General features: G+C 53.4%; 1 protein-coding gene across 9 annotated transcripts in view; it reads left to right on the top strand.

Moving 5' to 3' along the window:
* Positions 1 to 10361, top strand: part of RBM10 (RNA binding motif protein 10) — a 29698-nt gene extending 19337 nt beyond the window's left edge. For 3 of the 9 annotated variants that reach the window (XM_081041794.1, XM_081041798.1, XM_081041801.1), the window contains 19 exons: positions 940 to 1013; positions 2390 to 2476; positions 4629 to 4689; positions 4835 to 5011; positions 5380 to 5540; positions 5712 to 5809; positions 5896 to 5983; positions 6588 to 6774; positions 6875 to 7017; positions 7109 to 7226; positions 7320 to 7411; positions 7497 to 7661; positions 8566 to 8715; positions 8813 to 8878; positions 8963 to 9151; positions 9247 to 9321; positions 9602 to 9708; positions 9784 to 9913; positions 10011 to 10358. In XM_081041794.1, the coding sequence (XP_080897920.1) occupies positions 940 to 1013; positions 2390 to 2476; positions 4629 to 4689; positions 4835 to 5011; positions 5380 to 5540; positions 5712 to 5809; positions 5896 to 5983; positions 6588 to 6774; positions 6875 to 7017; positions 7109 to 7226; positions 7320 to 7411; positions 7497 to 7661; positions 8566 to 8715; positions 8813 to 8878; positions 8963 to 9151; positions 9247 to 9321; positions 9602 to 9708; positions 9784 to 9913; positions 10011 to 10136 (2294 nt within the window). In that variant the 3' untranslated portion in view covers positions 10137 to 10358. Of the gene's footprint in view, positions 1 to 939; positions 1014 to 2389; positions 2477 to 4628; positions 4690 to 4834; positions 5012 to 5379; positions 5541 to 5711; positions 5810 to 5895; positions 5984 to 6587; positions 6775 to 6874; positions 7018 to 7108; positions 7227 to 7319; positions 7412 to 7496; positions 7662 to 8565; positions 8716 to 8812; positions 8879 to 8962; positions 9152 to 9246; positions 9322 to 9601; positions 9709 to 9783; positions 9914 to 10010 lie in introns of all 9 variants that reach the window. The other 6 variants (XM_081041800.1, XM_081041796.1, XM_081041799.1 and 3 more) reach the window with 4 other exon arrangements.
* The last annotated feature ends 6322 nt before the right edge of the window (positions 10362 to 16683 follow it).

Genomic DNA, 16683 nt, shown 5'->3' with positions numbered 1-16683 from the left:
TCAAAGCCCTAGGTCCCTTTCTCAGTCCTGGCCAGGCCTGGAGTCTCTCTTGGTAGCATGCAGGTCTTGCTCTGCTTCACCCTAGCCAAACCAAATGTTGCCAGGATTGTGGTCTCTCTCCCCAAAGCGGTATCCCAAGTGCAGCCCCCTCTGTGGCCCTGGGTGCTTCTCTTCTCCCAGACACCCACTGATTCTGTACTCTAAGGTCCTCCTGGCCCCATTCTCCTGCTGTGTAAGAGTATCTGGACTGTGGTTGGCTATACTCTTCCCAGCTTGGCCCTGAGGTGGCTCCCTTATGACGCCCGTCTCTCATGCACTGTGGTGAGGCTGAGGTGACATTGTGTCCCCAACTCCCCCTGTTCCTGATGGGCCTGGGGACTTCCTAGCCTCACTGAGCTGCCCAGCCCAGCTTCTTTTGCTTCATTGATAAAACTCCTGTTACAGGGCCCCTCCTGGGTGCTCCTGGGCTTTGTGCTGGGCCCCGCCCTTTGGCTATTTATTTTGGCCCATGTGGAGCCAGTGGACTGCCCATCTGCCCTCCTTCCTTCTCTGGAGATAGACCTCTATTTGTGCCCTTTCTGTCCCAGCTCCTTCTCTCTGTCTCTGTCACCCCAGGCTGGCCAGGCACATCTGCCCAAGCCCCATCTCTCTGTCTTTCTTCCCAGCTGGCGTGTACGTATCTCCCTCCACCCACCCACCTCCCTCCAGGTCTGTTTTCCTCCCTTCCCCTTCCCTTTCCTCCCTCTCCCGGCCATCTTCCTTGCTTCCCACTCCCTGGTCTTTCTCTCTGATTGCTTCTCTCTCTTCCTTTCTTCCTTTCTCCTCTCCCGCCTTCCCTCTCTGCCCCCATCCTCTCCCCTCGGGTCCCGCCCCCGGGAACGCCGTGTGTCCAAAGCTGTTGACTAACCCACTGCGTCTGTATCTGAATGCTGTCTCCAGGTCAGAGCCGGGGCTTCGCCTTCGTCGAGTTTAGTCACTTGCAGGACGCTACACGATGGATGGAAGCCAATCAGGTTGCTTTGCCGCACTTGAACCCCCCCCCAAACAAATACTACTTTGTAATCGAGCGCTCCCCATCGCCTGATTCTTATGGACACAGTTCCCTGCCCTGTGGCCCTGTGTCCCATCCCCCCGCCCTTATCTCTCCCCCTTCCTGACCCTCACTATCTCCTCTTCCCATCTCTCATTACCCACTGGGCCGCCCATCAAGAACCCACACTCACCACTAGCTCTGCCCCTCCACCTCTCCCGGCTGAGCTTTCAGAGAAAGGGCTACCAGGGGGGTCTTCCACCTAGGTTCCCACACCCCAGGGGACTTCCCTGCTCTGGGGTTAGGCAGAGTGAGTACGTCATTCCACTCTCAGGCACTGCTGGAAATCCAAGCACAGGGGAACTTAGCTGTTGGCATACTGACTAGCAAGTCCAATTTTGCCAGCTCGCCCTCGATGTGAGTTCGGCCCTTTGATTCCCACGTAAGAGGCCAGCACTGCTCTGTTGATCTCAGGTACCAGTCAAGTGTCATAGTTTCATTCACCAGGACTCACGTGATTGCCCCATCCCGCCCACTCCACTGCACCTACCCCCCGCTGGTATCACCACTCACCCTGCTCCACTGGGGGCATGCCTGCCCTCTCAGCAAGGAGCCATGCCACCCGGAAGGGCCCCTGCTCCCCCAGTCTGGCATGGTCTTTCAACCGAGCAGCTTTGGGACCTTCAGAGACCCAAGGACCTGGTCTGCTTGCCCACCCAGAGCCCCACGCACTGGTGTGTGGCACTAAAGGAAAGCCTCGGGAGGAGGGGCAGATGTGCTGGAAGGGGGCTCAGTAGGGCCGGCCCTGGAGCTGTCTCTGCCGGTCCGTCGGCTAGTGCCGTGGGCCAAGGACCCAGCCAGCCACAGGAAGACAGCCTCCCAGCAGGAACTTCCATCTTTTCAATATGGCTCTTTCTTTTTCCCCTTCTCCAGCACTAGTGTGCGTGCGCTCTCTCTCTTTCTCTCTGTCCCTTCCTCTCCCTCCCTTCCCATCCCCTCTCATCCCAAATGTCGCCTGTATAGTGCTGGCCTTGGGTGTGGCCTGGCAGTATCAGGGACGAGTGGGGGGTTTTCCCCACTGTCTGGCAAGCATCGGTCAGCCGAGCACTGTGTGCCTGGTGGCGTGTGTTCACGTGTGCGTGCGCGTGCCCTGAAAGGCAGCAAGCAGCTGCGCCCAAGGGCTGTGGCGCTTTCCCTCCCTCCTTCCCTTCCTTTTTCCCTTGTCAGTTCTCCGACCTCCCTCCGTTCCCTGTCCCTCATCCATCCAGCTGAAGGGCTCGCTCACTCTCTTCTCCTGTGCTGAAACGGTGCGTGGGGCACTGCTGCCTGGGCCTCACTCAGCTCTGCTTTTTCCCGCAGCACTCCCTCAACATCCTGGGCCAGAAGGTGTCCATGCACTACAGCGACCCCAAGCCCAAGATCAATGAGGACTGGCTATGTAATAAGGTACAGGGGCAGTGGGCAGCACTTACCATGAAGTGCGACAGCAGCAGTGATGGCAACATCTCTGTCTCCCTGGGGCCTCTGATGTGGCGTGGAGGACTGGCTCGGCTCCCGGAGCCATGGTTCCTTGCCACCCACCCACCTACCAATGTGCTCTGAGCTTCCGCTCGGTTGCAGTCTCTGTCCTCGTGAAGCACTGTCTTGCCTGAAGCCCCAGTAGACGGTCAACAAATACTTACGTAAAACTTACGTAAATGACTCGCTCTTGACAGTGGAGGCATGACGTGGTGTGCAAAATGCAGAGCTCAGAGGCAGACTGGTTGAAATTAGACTCCCCTAGATCTGCATTGATTTTCATCAGGGCCCTGAACCTCTCCCTGCCTCGCTTTCCCATTTCTAAAATGCAAATAGTAACGACACCTCTCCCCAAAGGTGGTTGGGAGGATTAAAATGTGGGGATGAGAGGGTGACGCTGCGAACAACAGCTGGCCCACACTTAGCACCATTTAATGGCAGCTGCTATTCTGAGGGAAAGCACAGGATGTTCTGCGAGCCTATGTCAGCTGGGCCAACCTTGAAGGCCATACTGACAAAGTTCTGTCCACCTGAGACAGGGTAGGAGCCTATAGGCTCTTACAATCATATTCCCAAAGAGGAAGCTGAGGCTCAAGGGAGGTGGAACCGTGGGGAGCCATGAGCCGTAACTTGCACCTGATCACAGGGGCCATGGGTGCCACCACCATGGGTTCAGGGCTCCCCTGGGGCACGGCCCCATCTGCAGCCCGCTGGCAGTCCTGAGACCTAAGCGTTGGACTGAGAACTTGCTGAGGCCCCAAGAAGAACCCTGCCTAGCAAAGGGAGTGACACCTGTGTGTTTAAAAAAAGAAAAAGTAATATCAGAAGGCGGGAGTCCACTGTCTCTGGAGAGGTAGGGACAAAGTGACAGTGGAACTCCATCCCTCCTGTATTTGCTATATTTTCAGATTCTCCTCGAAACCAGGGAATTCTCTGCTTTGCCTTCCTTTACCTCCCACATCCTGTTGGTTGCCAGGTCCTGTCACTCCCATCACAGAAATGCCGCCCTGGCTATTCCCACCGTGCAGGCCAGTCTTCACTCCCTCCCCCAGGCAGTCACCTCAGACCCCTCTGTGGTGTGCTGGCCTCGTGCCTCTTTCTCCTGCCCTGTCACTGTAACATTGCTCGAACCACCTCTGACGGTGTCACTCTCCCTCTGCTTAAAAACCCCCACAATGCTGAGCTTAAGCAGGATGGTCCTTCATAATCTAGCTTCACCCTCCCTCCCTAGCACTGGCTTTGGCCTCTCTCCTCACCCTCCTACATCAGCTATGGAAAACCTCTTGTTCCCTCTGTTAGTAATCGCTTCCCAGCAAAACCCCACCAACCCAGACTTCTGGGTCTCCCAGATCGAACGTCCCTGCTGACTGTCCCCAGCCATGTGAGCGGCGCCCCTCTTGGCCCACTCCTTTTCCCGAGTCCCTGTCGGTGACCGTCCCCACAGACTAACCTGTCCCTCTGTGCTATAACTGCTTCCCGCTGGTTACCCATGAGGCCCGAGGCCACTTTCTGGGCATGCAGAGCAGAGCCTGGCACAGGAGTAATGCTCACGCAGTATCTGACCTTAGAACAGCCAGAAATGTGGAAACTGGTCTTTGGAGGCTGGAATATCCACGGCAGATTTCTCGAGAGCAGCAGGATCCAACCCAGTCCCCAAGACAAAGGAGGGGTGGGAGCCTGGCGAGAGAGGGACTCCTGGCTTTGAGGGATAGAAATGTTGGAGGTGTTTGAACAGGGAAGCAAGTTTTGAGAAGAGGAACCTACTAAAGGAACATTGTTCGAGGCCAGTCCTGAGAGTTGGTACCACAGAGGAGGCAGCAGTTGTAACGAGTGGGGAAGTTGTCGTTGATTCCTGAGATGAAAAGGTAGCGCTAAGGACAAATCTGAGACCTTGTAGAGGGGAGAGTCACAGGCCTGAGAATGAGAGCCAGAACTCCAAAGCCCCCTGCTGCCCCTGACTCTGGAACCTCCCTTCCCTGGGGCGTGGCTGGGTTCCTTTGGGGGGGGTCTATGGATCCAAGTTTGGGGGGCGCCATGGAAAGCCCCACCCTCTCTTGACGGCCTGGCCTGTGCCTCACAGTGTGGCGTCCAGAACTTCAAACGCCGCGAGAAGTGCTTCAAATGTGGTGTGCCCAAGTCAGGTGAGGCCCTCATGCCGCTCCTCTCCCTGGGGCGTTGTGGGTTGTGGGAGAGGGGAGAAGGGTGAGCAGCCAGTGTTCTGGGAGGAGGGTGAGCAGCTGGGAGCCTCCCCTTGATCACCAGCCTGTCCTTTGCCACCCCTGACAGAGGCAGAGCAGAAGCTGCCCCTGGGCACAAGGCTGGATCAGCAGACACTTCCACTGGGTGGACGGGAGCTGAGCCAGGGCCTGCTGCCCCTGCCACAGCCCTACCAGGCCCAGGGAGTGCTGGCCACCCAAGCCCTGTCACAAGGCTCAGAGCCAAGCTCAGAGAACGCCAATGACAGTGAGTCAGTTCCTTCCTTCTTCCTTCCTGCCCTAGGGTGTCTGGGCTGGGCTCTCCAAGGCCAGAAAGATGGTGGTGACCAAGACAGCCCTCCCAGGGCTCTCCACCTGGTGGGGTGACAGACAGGGAGAGCAGGGAAGGAGCATAACCCAACTCGACTTTGGGGGGGGGTGTTGGGAAAAGTCTGAGCAGGTGAGCAACTGAGCTGGGACTTGGAACTGGCAAGCAGTTTGTCCAGGAAGAAGTGACAGGAAGCAGCAGGTGCAAAAATGCGGAAGCCAGAGGAGAGGGAGCAGTGGGGAGCCACCAGAGGGTAGGGTTGGAGCAGAGTTCAGGGGTGACCCCTAATGCTGGGCCCCTTCCCACAGCCATCATTTTGCGCAACCTGAACCCACACAGCACCATGGACTCCATCCTGGGGGCCCTAGCACCCTATGCAGTGCTATCCTCCTCCAATGTACGCGTCATCAAGGACAAGCAGACTCAGCTGAACCGCGGCTTCGCCTTCATCCAGCTCTCCACCATCGTGGTGAGGGCGGCACAGGGGGGGCCGGGCAGCCAGGGTCCCGGCCCCCGGGGTGGGGAGGAGAGACCCTGACTCCAGCCCCCCCACCGCGGCCCCATGCCTGGCAATGGGGCAATGGAGCCGGGGACCTCCCCGGGCCTGACCCTTCTGCCCCTGCCTCCCCTCCTCCCCCAGGAGGCAGCCCAGCTGCTGCAGATCCTGCAGGCCCTGCACCCGCCGCTCACCATCGATGGCAAGACCATCAACGTTGAATTTGCCAAGGGTTCTAAGAGGTCAGAGCCCCACCTGTGTCCCTTCCCGGCTTGTCCCCCAGCTGGGGGCCCCCCATCTCACTCCCAGTCTCTGACATCCTCCCCAGGGACATGGCCTCCAATGAGGGCAGTCGCATCAATGCTGCCTCTGTGGCCAGCACTGCCATTGCTGCGGCCCAGTGGGCCATCTCACAGGTACTCAGACTCCCCTCCTCCCCAGCATCCTAATACCTGCGCCGCCTCAACCTTCCCGCACTATCTCTGCGAACAGGAGGACTGGCTTGCTGTTTTGGCTTTCTGTGAGCCCAAACTCCTCACCGTGACTGCCATGAGCTCTGGGGGCCTCGCTACCGCTCCCTTCCCAATCACCTCATCCCAGGCTTTCATTTTCAATGCTGTTGTGGCTAATTTTCTCTCCTGTTTGGTGGTTATTTTATTGTCCTGAGTTGTTAGATCTTCTTTAGTGAAAAGGCATTTATAATTGGCTGAAAGAAAATTGGGAGATGAGACTAAAGAAGGGAAGGTGGCATCTCCCTTGGTCTGATGCCCAACACACGGGCCACATGGCACACGGACTAGTGTCCGCCCTGGGAGCGTTTTGGCATGTGTCTTTGTTCCTGTCTTGTTTTTGCTGCCACCCTGCTCTGCTGTGGCCAGGCAGCCCTCGCGTCTCCTGTCTGAGGGCTGCATGCTTTCTGTCAGGAGACAGACTAGCCTCACCTGTGGGCAGTTGCGTCTTAGGTTCCCCTCCCCCAGCACGCCCTCCTCTGCTAATGAGCCCCTCCCACCTGCCCCTCAGGCCTCCCAGGGTGGGGAGGGTGCCTGGGCCACCCCCGAGGAGCCACCGGTCGACTACAGCTACTACCAACAGGATGAGGGCTATGGCGGCAGCCAGGGCACAGAGTCCTCCCTCTATGCCCATGGCTACCTTAAGGGCACCAAGGGCCCCAGCATCCCTGGAACCAAAGGGGACGCAGCCGGAGCAGGTAAGCCCAGCATCTCCTCAATCCCGTGTGGGGGCCGCCAGTCAGAGGGTCCTGGGCCCTGTCATTCACAGGCATTCTCCCTCTCTCTCCCTCTTTACAGGTGCTGAAGCCTCCCTGGAGCCTGGAGCGGACTCTGTGTCACTGCAGGGTTTCTCCCGTGCCCAACCTGGTGCCACCCCTGGCATCTACCAGCAGTCAGCAGCCGAGGCAAGTAGCAGCCAGGGCGCTGCTGCCAACAGTCAGGTGAGGGAGCTCAAGGGAGATCCTGGAGGAGTGGGCACAGTGGGTATTGGCAGACGCTGAGCCCTGTTCCCTTGTCTGGCCCCATGACCAGTCATACACCATCATGTCACCTGCTGTGCTCAAATCTGAGCTCCAGAGCCCCAACCATCCCAGCTCTGCCCTGCCACCGGCCACCAGCCCCACTGCCCAGGAGTCCTACAGCCAGTACCGTGAGTAGCCCCGGCCTACAGATGTGTAGGTGGTGGGGAGTTCCTTTAACAAAGCAGGGAGTGGTGTGACCCCCCCGCCTTCTTACTCCCCAGCTGTTCCTGACGTCTCCACCTACCAGTACGACGAGACGTCCGGCTACTACTATGATCCCCAGACTGGCCTCTACTATGACCCCAATTCCCAGGTGATGAGGCAGCCCGGGGGGCAGGTGGGGTCTGCAGTTCCCCTTCTTGAGGCCGTCCCTCATGCCCCCTCTCCCCCCACCCCAGTATTACTACAACGCTCAGAGCCAGCAGTACCTGTACTGGGATGGGGAAAGGCGGACCTACGTTCCTGCCCTGGAGCAGTCAGCCGACGGCCATAAAGAGACAGGGGCACCCTCGAAGGAGGGCAAAGAGAAGAAAGAGAAGCACAAGACCAAGACAGCCCAACAGGTGAACACTGGGGTCTAGCAGTCACCAGCTCGCTATTCTGTGTCCTCTGATGGCTGCCTTTCTGTCCCCTGTCACCGCCACTGCTGAGGGAGCAGTGTGGGGACTGGATGTGTATATAGGCAGTAACTGTGCTCAAGGGAGACCAGGCTTTGCTCTTTACTGCATGACCTCTTCGGTACGGGGTCACATCTCCCTGAGGTGGCCAGTGCCATTCACATGAGCCCCGTTGGCTTTTCTGTCCTCTACTGAGAACCCTCATGCTGCTGCTGGGAGTGTGGGCTGCTATGGGCATGCCTGAAGCCAGGCTAGCCCTGCCTATGGAAACAAGTGGGCGTGCAGGCTCCTTTGGGCCCGGAAGCCCACTCATGGGCGTGTGTCCATGTCTACAGAGAGCTTCTCGCAGGCTCAGCAGGGGGCGGGCAGGACAACAGCCCCTGCAGTATTCTGTGGTAGTGGGCAGTTGGGGGGAACCTCAGTGTGTGTTGGTAGAGGAACAGAGCAACAGTCTGGGTGCAGCCTCACAAGCAAGAACTTGGCGACCAGGTAAATTCTAAAAATGGTGTTGTGCCTGGGGGGGATACTGAATATAATATGGAATGTGACATAGTATCACGCATGTAAATTAAAATTATTGACAGAGAAAGTCATCTTACATGTTTCAGAATGATAAATGAAAACATATAGAGAACAGAATAGTGTGGGTGCCTGTCAGGAGAGTGAGGTCACAGCCAGAGAGGGGCTTGATGAGCACCAGTGACAGTATGGCAGAGAACTGGGCGCTTTCACCACTGCCTCTCTCACCTCTGCTTGAGGTGCAGGGCGTGCGTGGTAGGCTGCGGTAAGGGCGGTGAGGCAGTAGAGTTGGTGGGTTCCTGAGATCCTCAGCCCCACTCCTCGCCCCTAGATTGCCAAGGACATGGAACGCTGGGCCCGCAGCCTCAACAAGCAAAAAGAAAACTTCAAAAACAGCTTCCAGCCCATCAGTTCCCTGCGAGACGATGAAAGGCGGGAGTCGGCCACTGCAGATGCCGGCTACGCCATCCTGGAGAAGAAGGTGTGTTGTGGCCACCCGCTCTCATCCCCCACCCCAGTCTTGTCATCCATCCAGTCCCTCTGTGGAGTCCCTGAATTTCTGTGTCCCTCCACCCCAGGGAGCACTAGCTGAGAGACAGCACAGCAGCATGGACCTCCCAAAACTGGCCAGCGAGGACCGCCCAGTGAGTGCCGAGGGCAGAAAGAGGGGCACCGGGGAGGGGAGGAGGGCTCTGATCTTGCCAGGCCTGATCTCCCACCTTCTGCAGAGCCCACCTCGGGGGCTGGTGGCAGCCTACAGTGGGGAGAGTGACAGTGAGGAGGAGCAGGAGCGAGGGGGCCCAGAGCGGGAAGAAAAGCTCACCGACTGGCAGAAGCTGGCCTGTCTGCTCTGCCGGCGCCAGTTCCCCAGCAAGGAGGCGCTCATCCGGCATCAGCAGCTCTCCGGGCTCCACAAGGTGACTAAGGGAGGCTTGGCAGGGAACCCTGGCCCGGCCCGGCCCGGCCCGGCCCGGCCCAGCCCAGCCATTTCACTCTTCCTGTCCTCTTGCAGCAAAACCTTGAGATTCACCGGCGAGCCCACCTATCAGAAAATGAACTAGAAGCACTTGAGAAGAATGACATGGAGGTGAGGTGTGACCCTCTCCTGGCCTCCATCCCCTCAGGCAGCTAGTGCTCAAGTTCCTCAGCTGAGTACAGCCTGGCTGCCGTTAGCCACGTCCAGTCCCTGCGAGGCTTCTTCCCAACGCCCCACACTGGCTGCTGGTACCTATGATGTCCTGCCCTCAGGACCTCAGACCTGTTAGCCAGATCCAGTTCCCCATGGGACCCCCCACTACCCATCTGTGCCCATATTTCCTGCCAGTAGTGACCAGCTCCCCCATTCTCTCACACACACAAACTTTCAGCAAATGAAGTACCGGGACCGCGCAGCTGAACGCAGAGAAAAGTATGGCATCCCTGAGCCACCAGAGCCCAAGAGGAGGAAGTATGGTGGCATGTCTGCAGCTTCCGTGTGAGTTCCCAGGGCCAGGTGGGGGGTCTGAGGCTGGCAGGCCAGTCACTCACGCTGTCCCACTGTCCCCTGTAGGGACTTTGAGCAGCCCACCCGGGACGGGCTGGGCAGTGACAACATTGGCAGTCGCATGCTCCAGGCCATGGGCTGGAAAGAGGGCAGTGGCCTGGGCCGAAAGAAGCAGGGCATTGTGACGCCCATTGAGGTGAGTCTCCGTGATCCCATCTCCATCCTCCAGTTCTCTCCACTGCAGCCCTGCCTCACCCCTACCCCCCCTGACAGAGCCTTCCTCCCTCATACAGGCCCAGACACGGGTGCGGGGCTCTGGCTTAGGAGCCCGAGGCAGCTCCTATGGGGTCACCTCAACTGAGTCCTACAAGGAGACACTGCACAAGACAATGGTGACCCGCTTCAACGAGGCCCAGTGAAGAGCTGCAAGAGCTACTTCTATGTCTGTCGAGTATAGAAGTAGTCCTGCCCCAGGCAGGAGAGGATGAAATGTGAGGTGGTCTGAATGGGGCCCTGCACCTGTCTACCAGCCAACTCCCCAACCAGAGAGGCCCTGACCAAGTCAGACTTTGAGTTGGTGACTTCTGTGGGAAAACTGGGCTGAAATATGTTCTTCTTTTTGTAATAAAAGCTGAAAAGTCCGCATCTTTCATGTCTCTTTCTCACGTCCCAGCATGGTTTGTGGCCCAACACAGGGACATAAACACAAACAAGGGGACTTGTCAGGCCAACGTAGGTGGCTGTGTTGGCATTCCCAGTGTCTGGTACATGGTGGCTAGCCACTCAGTGGGGGTGGGGGTGCAGAACATGGGGTTCTGGCCTGTGCCCTAACCCACAAGATCCTGGTTACAGCTCATCACCATTGTTGGGGCCAGCAGGTCATGCTGTACCAGGAAATCCAGCACCACCAGAGCACCACTGGGCTTCAAGTCCCCCTGGGGCAGAGCCAGGATTGCGAATACGCCATCCCCTCACCTCGCCACCTCGCAGCGGCACTTGCTCTATAATAAATAGCAAGGCTCAATTGTACTTGGCCCTCCCTGGGCCTGGGGACCGTGCCCTGGGACATTTCCAAGTGGACAACAGTGGGCAATCTGGCACCCGTGGGCGCTGCCTTGTGCCCTTAACGGGCTGATGACCCCGAGGGAGGGGTGGAGAGAGAGAAGCTCGGCCTGCCAATCCCAGGCCGCGGGGATACCAAGACCATTTGGGTCCACCTCTGTCCCCATCCATTCCAGGGCTGTTACCACAGGGCCCCAACAAGGAGCCCTCATACGTGGTCACCCGTAGTAAATGGTACAACCACTCTGGAAAACTTTAGCTGTTTTGTATAAAGGTAAACATATGCTTATCCTATGACTCAGCAATTCTATTCTTAGATATTTACCCCAAGTAAATGCAAATATGTCAACAAAAGGACTTGTCATATGTATATTCATAGCAGCTGTATTCGTAATAGCCCCAAACTGGTAATAATCCAAATGTCCAACAAGAAGACAATGGATAAATTATGGTCTATTCATTTAATGGAATACAACTCAGCAATAAAAAGGAACAAAATACTGATACAAATGACATGAATGAATCTCACAAACATGTTGAGTGGAAAAAGACACAAAAGAGTGCAGACTATATGAGTCCACGTGTGTGGAGTTCTCAATCAGATGGAACGTATTTGTGGTGATAGCAGTCAGCAGGGTGGAGTGGGGAGGTTGCTATTCACTGGAAAGAGTTGCAAGGTAGCTTTCTGGAATAATGAAAAAGTTCTATATCTTGACTCGGGTGGTCACACAGGTGTGCCTTTGGTAAAAATTCAACAAGCTGTATAGTTAAAAATCTGAGCATTTTCTCATATATAAATTATACAAGAAGTTGGAAAAAGACCACTAGAGAAAACTTCAATAAGAAGGAAGAAAATAAGAGCAGAAATAGATGAAATAGGGAGGGGAAAAAGCAGAAAAATAAAAACAGGAAAGCGGCCTCTGGCAAGACTGGTCAATTAAAGAAAATAGAAGACACAAAAACCAAAACCATAATAACATGGCTTTTAAAGGCAATGGAAGTAGGGAGGCGGCTGGTTAGCTCAGTTGGTTAGAACGAGGTGTTCTTAACAACAAGGTTGCCGGTTCGATCCCCGCATGGGCCACTGTGAGCTGCGCCCTCCACAACTAGGTTGAAACAACTACTTGACTTGGAGCTGATGGGTCCTGGAAAAACAAAAATACATTTAAAAAATTTTTTAGGGGTGACAGGTGGCTCAGTCGGTTAGAGCGCGAGCTCTGGGCAATGGGGCTGTCAGTTCAATTCCCACATGGGGCAGCAAGCCGTGCCTCTGCAACTAGAATGAAGTCTGAGCTGCCACTCAGCTCCTGCGTGGCCAGATGGCTCAGCTGGTTGGAGGTGGTTGGAGCGTGGGCTCTCAACCACAAGGTTGCTGGTTTGACTCCTCGACTCCCGCAAGGGATGGTGGGCTGTGCCCCCTGCAACTAGAAAACGGCAACTGGATCTGGAGCTGAGCTGCGCCCTCTACAACTAAGACTGAAAGAACAACAACTTGAAGCTGAATGGCATCCTCCACAACTAAGATTGAAAGGACAACAACTTGACTTGGAAAAAAGGCCTGGAAGTACACACGGTTCCCCAATAAAGTCCTGTTCCCCTTCCCCAATAAAATCTTTAAAAAAATATCGTAGCTAAATGAACCCAATAGTATATGTTTTGATCAAATAGAGTTTATCCCCGAAACACAAAACAGGTCAACATCAAGAAAACTACACTCATATATGTAGTTCTCTACAATAACAGACCAAAAGTAAACAAACATATAATAATCTCAACAACAGAAAAAGCATTTGATAAAGTTCAAGAATCCATGAATCTATACTTATATAAATCAATGAATAAAAGAGTAAATAAATGGAGAAGAGAAAGAGCTTCTTTACAGTAAAATGTCAATAATTACAGAATGATGATGGAGTTAGAAAATCTAGGGCTGCTAAAACTAGTGGTTACACTTTATTGAGGAACAGTGTATGTTTACATAAATCCAAAGTATTTCCCATGAGATAAATGTTAATTCCAAAGGGAGAAAAAATAGTATCTCACAGTAGAGAAACCTGGCAGACACCATTTTAATGAAGGGAACAAAGTGAACATTATCAGTATTAAAATTATGAGCCATCAGATAGGATGAAATGAGAAAGACAGCACATCCAAGCTGCAGAACCTAAATCTAATCATGAGGAAACATCAGATAAAGCCAAACTGAGGGACATTCCACAAAATTCCTGGCTTGTAATCTTCAAAAGCGTCAAGGTCATGAAGGTCAAGAGAAGTACGAAGAACTGTTCCAGACTGAGGGAGACACGGCTTCTGAATGTTCAGATGTCACCTCCCTAATGAGGCCTGCCCTGACTACCCCATTTCAAATTCCAAAGCCTCACCTGCCACACTCCCTATGCCCCGTTCCTTGTCTTACTTTTCTCCGTAATACTTCTCACCTTCTCAATTTCTAACATACTACTATGTATTTCCTTACTTTTCTATATTGCTCGTCTCCTTCACTAAAATAAAAGCTCCACAAGGGAAGGTACTTTTGTCTATCACGTGTCTATCTTGTTCACTACTGTGTCCCTAATGCCTACAACAGGGTTTGGCACATACCAGACCTTGGCAGCATGAACAAGTCACACACCACAACTGTTTGAATCACTCTCATCCTCATCACTCTCGTCCTCAAGCCTCCATTTTTATTTTTATTTTTTTACTTATTTTATTTATTTATTTATTTTTTAAGTAATTGCGGTTTTTGCAATTATTTTTAACCTTTTAAACTGCAATTACTTTTTTTTTTTAAGGAGGGCCCAACTCACAATGGCTCATACAGGGATCGAACCGACAACCCTGGTGTTACTAACACCACTCTCCAACCGAGCTAACCAGCCACCCTAAGCCTCCATTTTTTTAAAAAATAAAGGCTAATAAACAGTTCCTTAAAAATCTATTAAGTACAACCACCCAATAGAAAATTCATAAAGGACATGAATTCCCAGAAAAGAACTGCAAATACCTTTAAATCTATGAAGAGATGTTTAAGTTCACTCCCAGGAAGAGAAATGCAAATTATAATTACACAGGATTGGCAAACATCCAAAGGCACTTTCCTGCTGGAGGCAATGTGAAATGGTACAACTATTGTGGCCCCCACTGTCCCCCCTTACTTTCTCCACATGCTTTTGCTCAAGCTATTCCCTCCCACTGGAATGCCTTTCCCTGTCACTTGGGAAAGTCCAAATCCTGCCTCAATTACTCCCACTGATCCATTTGAAGGCAATCAATTCTTCAAAGAAGGACTTGGCTTCAGTTGGCTTCAGTTGTCACCCCTAATGGTCTTCATATCTCCAGCCCAGATTTCTTTCCACCCCCTGAATTTCAGATCTGGTCCCCAACTGTTCACCCAATGGACACATACCAGACCTTGGATGTCTAACAGACATCTCAAATGTAACACAGCTAAAAACAAACTCCTGATCTTGCTCCATACCTGCTCCTAATAGAGTAGTTCCCTTGTCAGCTGATGACAACTCCATCCTTCCAGCTGCTCAGACTAAAAACCCGGGAGTCAGCCAAGACTCTCTGTATCTCCCTGTATCTGATCCCTTCGCAAATCCTGGCGTCTTTACCGTCAAAATCAATCCAAGATCTAATCCTTCCTCACCACTTCACCACTTCCACTTTTACCACCTTGGTCTGATCCCCTCTCATCACTTCCTTGACTCTTGCAGTAGCCTTTACACTGAGTTTTCTGCTTCCCCCTTTCCCCTTACAGTTTGTTCTCTCATCACACAGAGCAGCCAGATTGTTTATTCTAAAATATAATTTATAGGGGGCCCGCCCCGGTGGCTCAGGCAGTTGGAGCTCCATGCTCCTAACGCGGAAGGCTGCCGGTCCGATTCCCAGACGGGCCAGTGGGCTCTCAACCACAAGGTTGCCAGTTTGACTCCTCGACTCCCACAAGGGATGGTGGGCTGTGCCCCCTGCAACTAACAACAGCAACTGGACCTGGAGCTGAGCTGCACCCTCCACAACGAAGATTGAAGGGACGGCAACTTGACTTGGAAAAAGTCCTGGAAGTACACACTGTTCCCCAATAAAGTCCTGTTAAAAAATAAATACATAAAATAAAATATAATTTGTATAATGTGATTCTCCTGCTTAAAATCCTTTTATGGCTCCCATGGATCGTAGAATAAAAAACATTTCAGCCTGGCTTGCAATGCCCTATTTGACATGGCCTAGGATCTCATCTCGCAGCACTCTCCCTTCCTCACTGCTTTCCAGCTACAAAGACTTCCATGCTCTTCCTCAAACATGCTAAGAACTTCCAACCTTAAGGCTTTGCACTGGATGTCCCCTCTATCCAGAATGCTTTTCCCCACATTCCATGTGGTTTGCTTCCTCACTTTTCACATGCCACCTCTGAGAGGCATTCCCTGACTACATGGGGTATGTTGTGCGGGAGACCCAGCTCTCTGCGCCATTTGTCGTGTGAGATGGCCTGCGGGGTCTTTAGACCTGCTCCCCAAATAAGAACGCAGGATATGGCTAGGCCAAAAAGGAACACCCATGGAGCCATAGGTGGGGGGGGTCATACCACTAGTCTCACTGGAGGCTGGATCCACACGACCTGCAACCTGCTGTCCACTTCTCTGCCTGCCAATCAACAGACTTGACTCCCTCGACTCCACTCACCAGTGCAGTCGTGGCAGTTATATCAGTGGCTAATTGGCTCACTGGTTACAGCTGACGGCCAATTAGCCACAGCTGACGGCCATCTACTACCTGAGCCAGCACCTTTCTACGTGAGGCCCAGAGCCTGGAAACTGCTCTCTGGGACTCTGTCCCCACAGGTATTAGGGCAGGTCTCTCTGAGATGAGGCAAAAGATAAATAAGGAAAAGATCTGACGGAAGAGAGGTCTTGACTATTGCAAGGGCAGTCTCCTTGTTATGTTCTCTGTAGTGTTCCCAGTGCCCTGCACTTAGTAAGTGTAATGAAGGGTCTCAGCTCCCACTCCCCACACAAGAATGCAGGATACGGTGAGGCCAAAAAGGAACAACAGGGCCACAGATAAGGGAGTCACATCACTATATTCTCGATGGCAGCTGGTCGAGACACAAAAGCAAACATCTGCCAGTACCCCAAGGGGGTCTTCCTGCACCCCAGTCTCACTGGCAGCCAAGTGAGATGCAGGAAGTAGGACCCACATGATCGATCTGCAATCCTCTTATCCACCACGCTTTGTAACCCCCCTTGCTAGCCTCAATCCGCCATCCGCTTCTCTGCCAACCAACCAACCCCTCTTGCTAGGGTAGCCAAGGCAGTTATATCAGTGGCTCATGGCTAACTGGTTACAGCTGATGACCAACTAGTCACAGCTGATGGCCATCTATTACCTGAGCCACCACCTTTCTTTTTTTTTTTTTTTGTTGAGAGCCCACTGGCCCATGTGGGAATCGAACCAGCAGCCTTCGGAGTTAGGAGCACGGAGCTCTAACCGCCTGCGCCACCGGGCCGGTCCACACCACCTTTCCATATGAGGTCGAGAGCCCTCTGCTCTCTGGGACTCTGTCCCCACAGAAGGCATTCAATAAATCTTTTTCAAATGAACAAATTTGGAGGTTGTTGACAAAATATGAAATACATAATTTGGGATAAGATGTTAAAGGCATTTTGTGTTAAACACCTTCGCTCAAACATCTTCTCAGCGAGGCTCTGTGGGGACAGAGCCAGGAGTGCAGTTTCCAGGCTCTTGGCCTCATGTGGAAAGGTGCTGGCTCAGGTAGTAAACGGCCATCAACTGTGATTGGATGGCCATCAGCTGTGGCTAGTTGGCCGTCAGCTGTAACCAGTGAGCCATTGGCCACCAATATAACTGCCGTGGGTACACTAGCAGAAAAATAGGGCT

Source organism: Rhinolophus hipposideros (genome assembly GCF_964194185.1).
Source record: "Rhinolophus hipposideros genome assembly, chromosome: X".
NCBI classification, from domain to species: Eukaryota; Metazoa; Chordata; class Mammalia; order Chiroptera; family Rhinolophidae; genus Rhinolophus; species Rhinolophus hipposideros.
The sequence above is the reverse complement of the archived record's forward strand: the minus strand, read 5'-3'. Positions and strand labels throughout refer to the sequence as shown.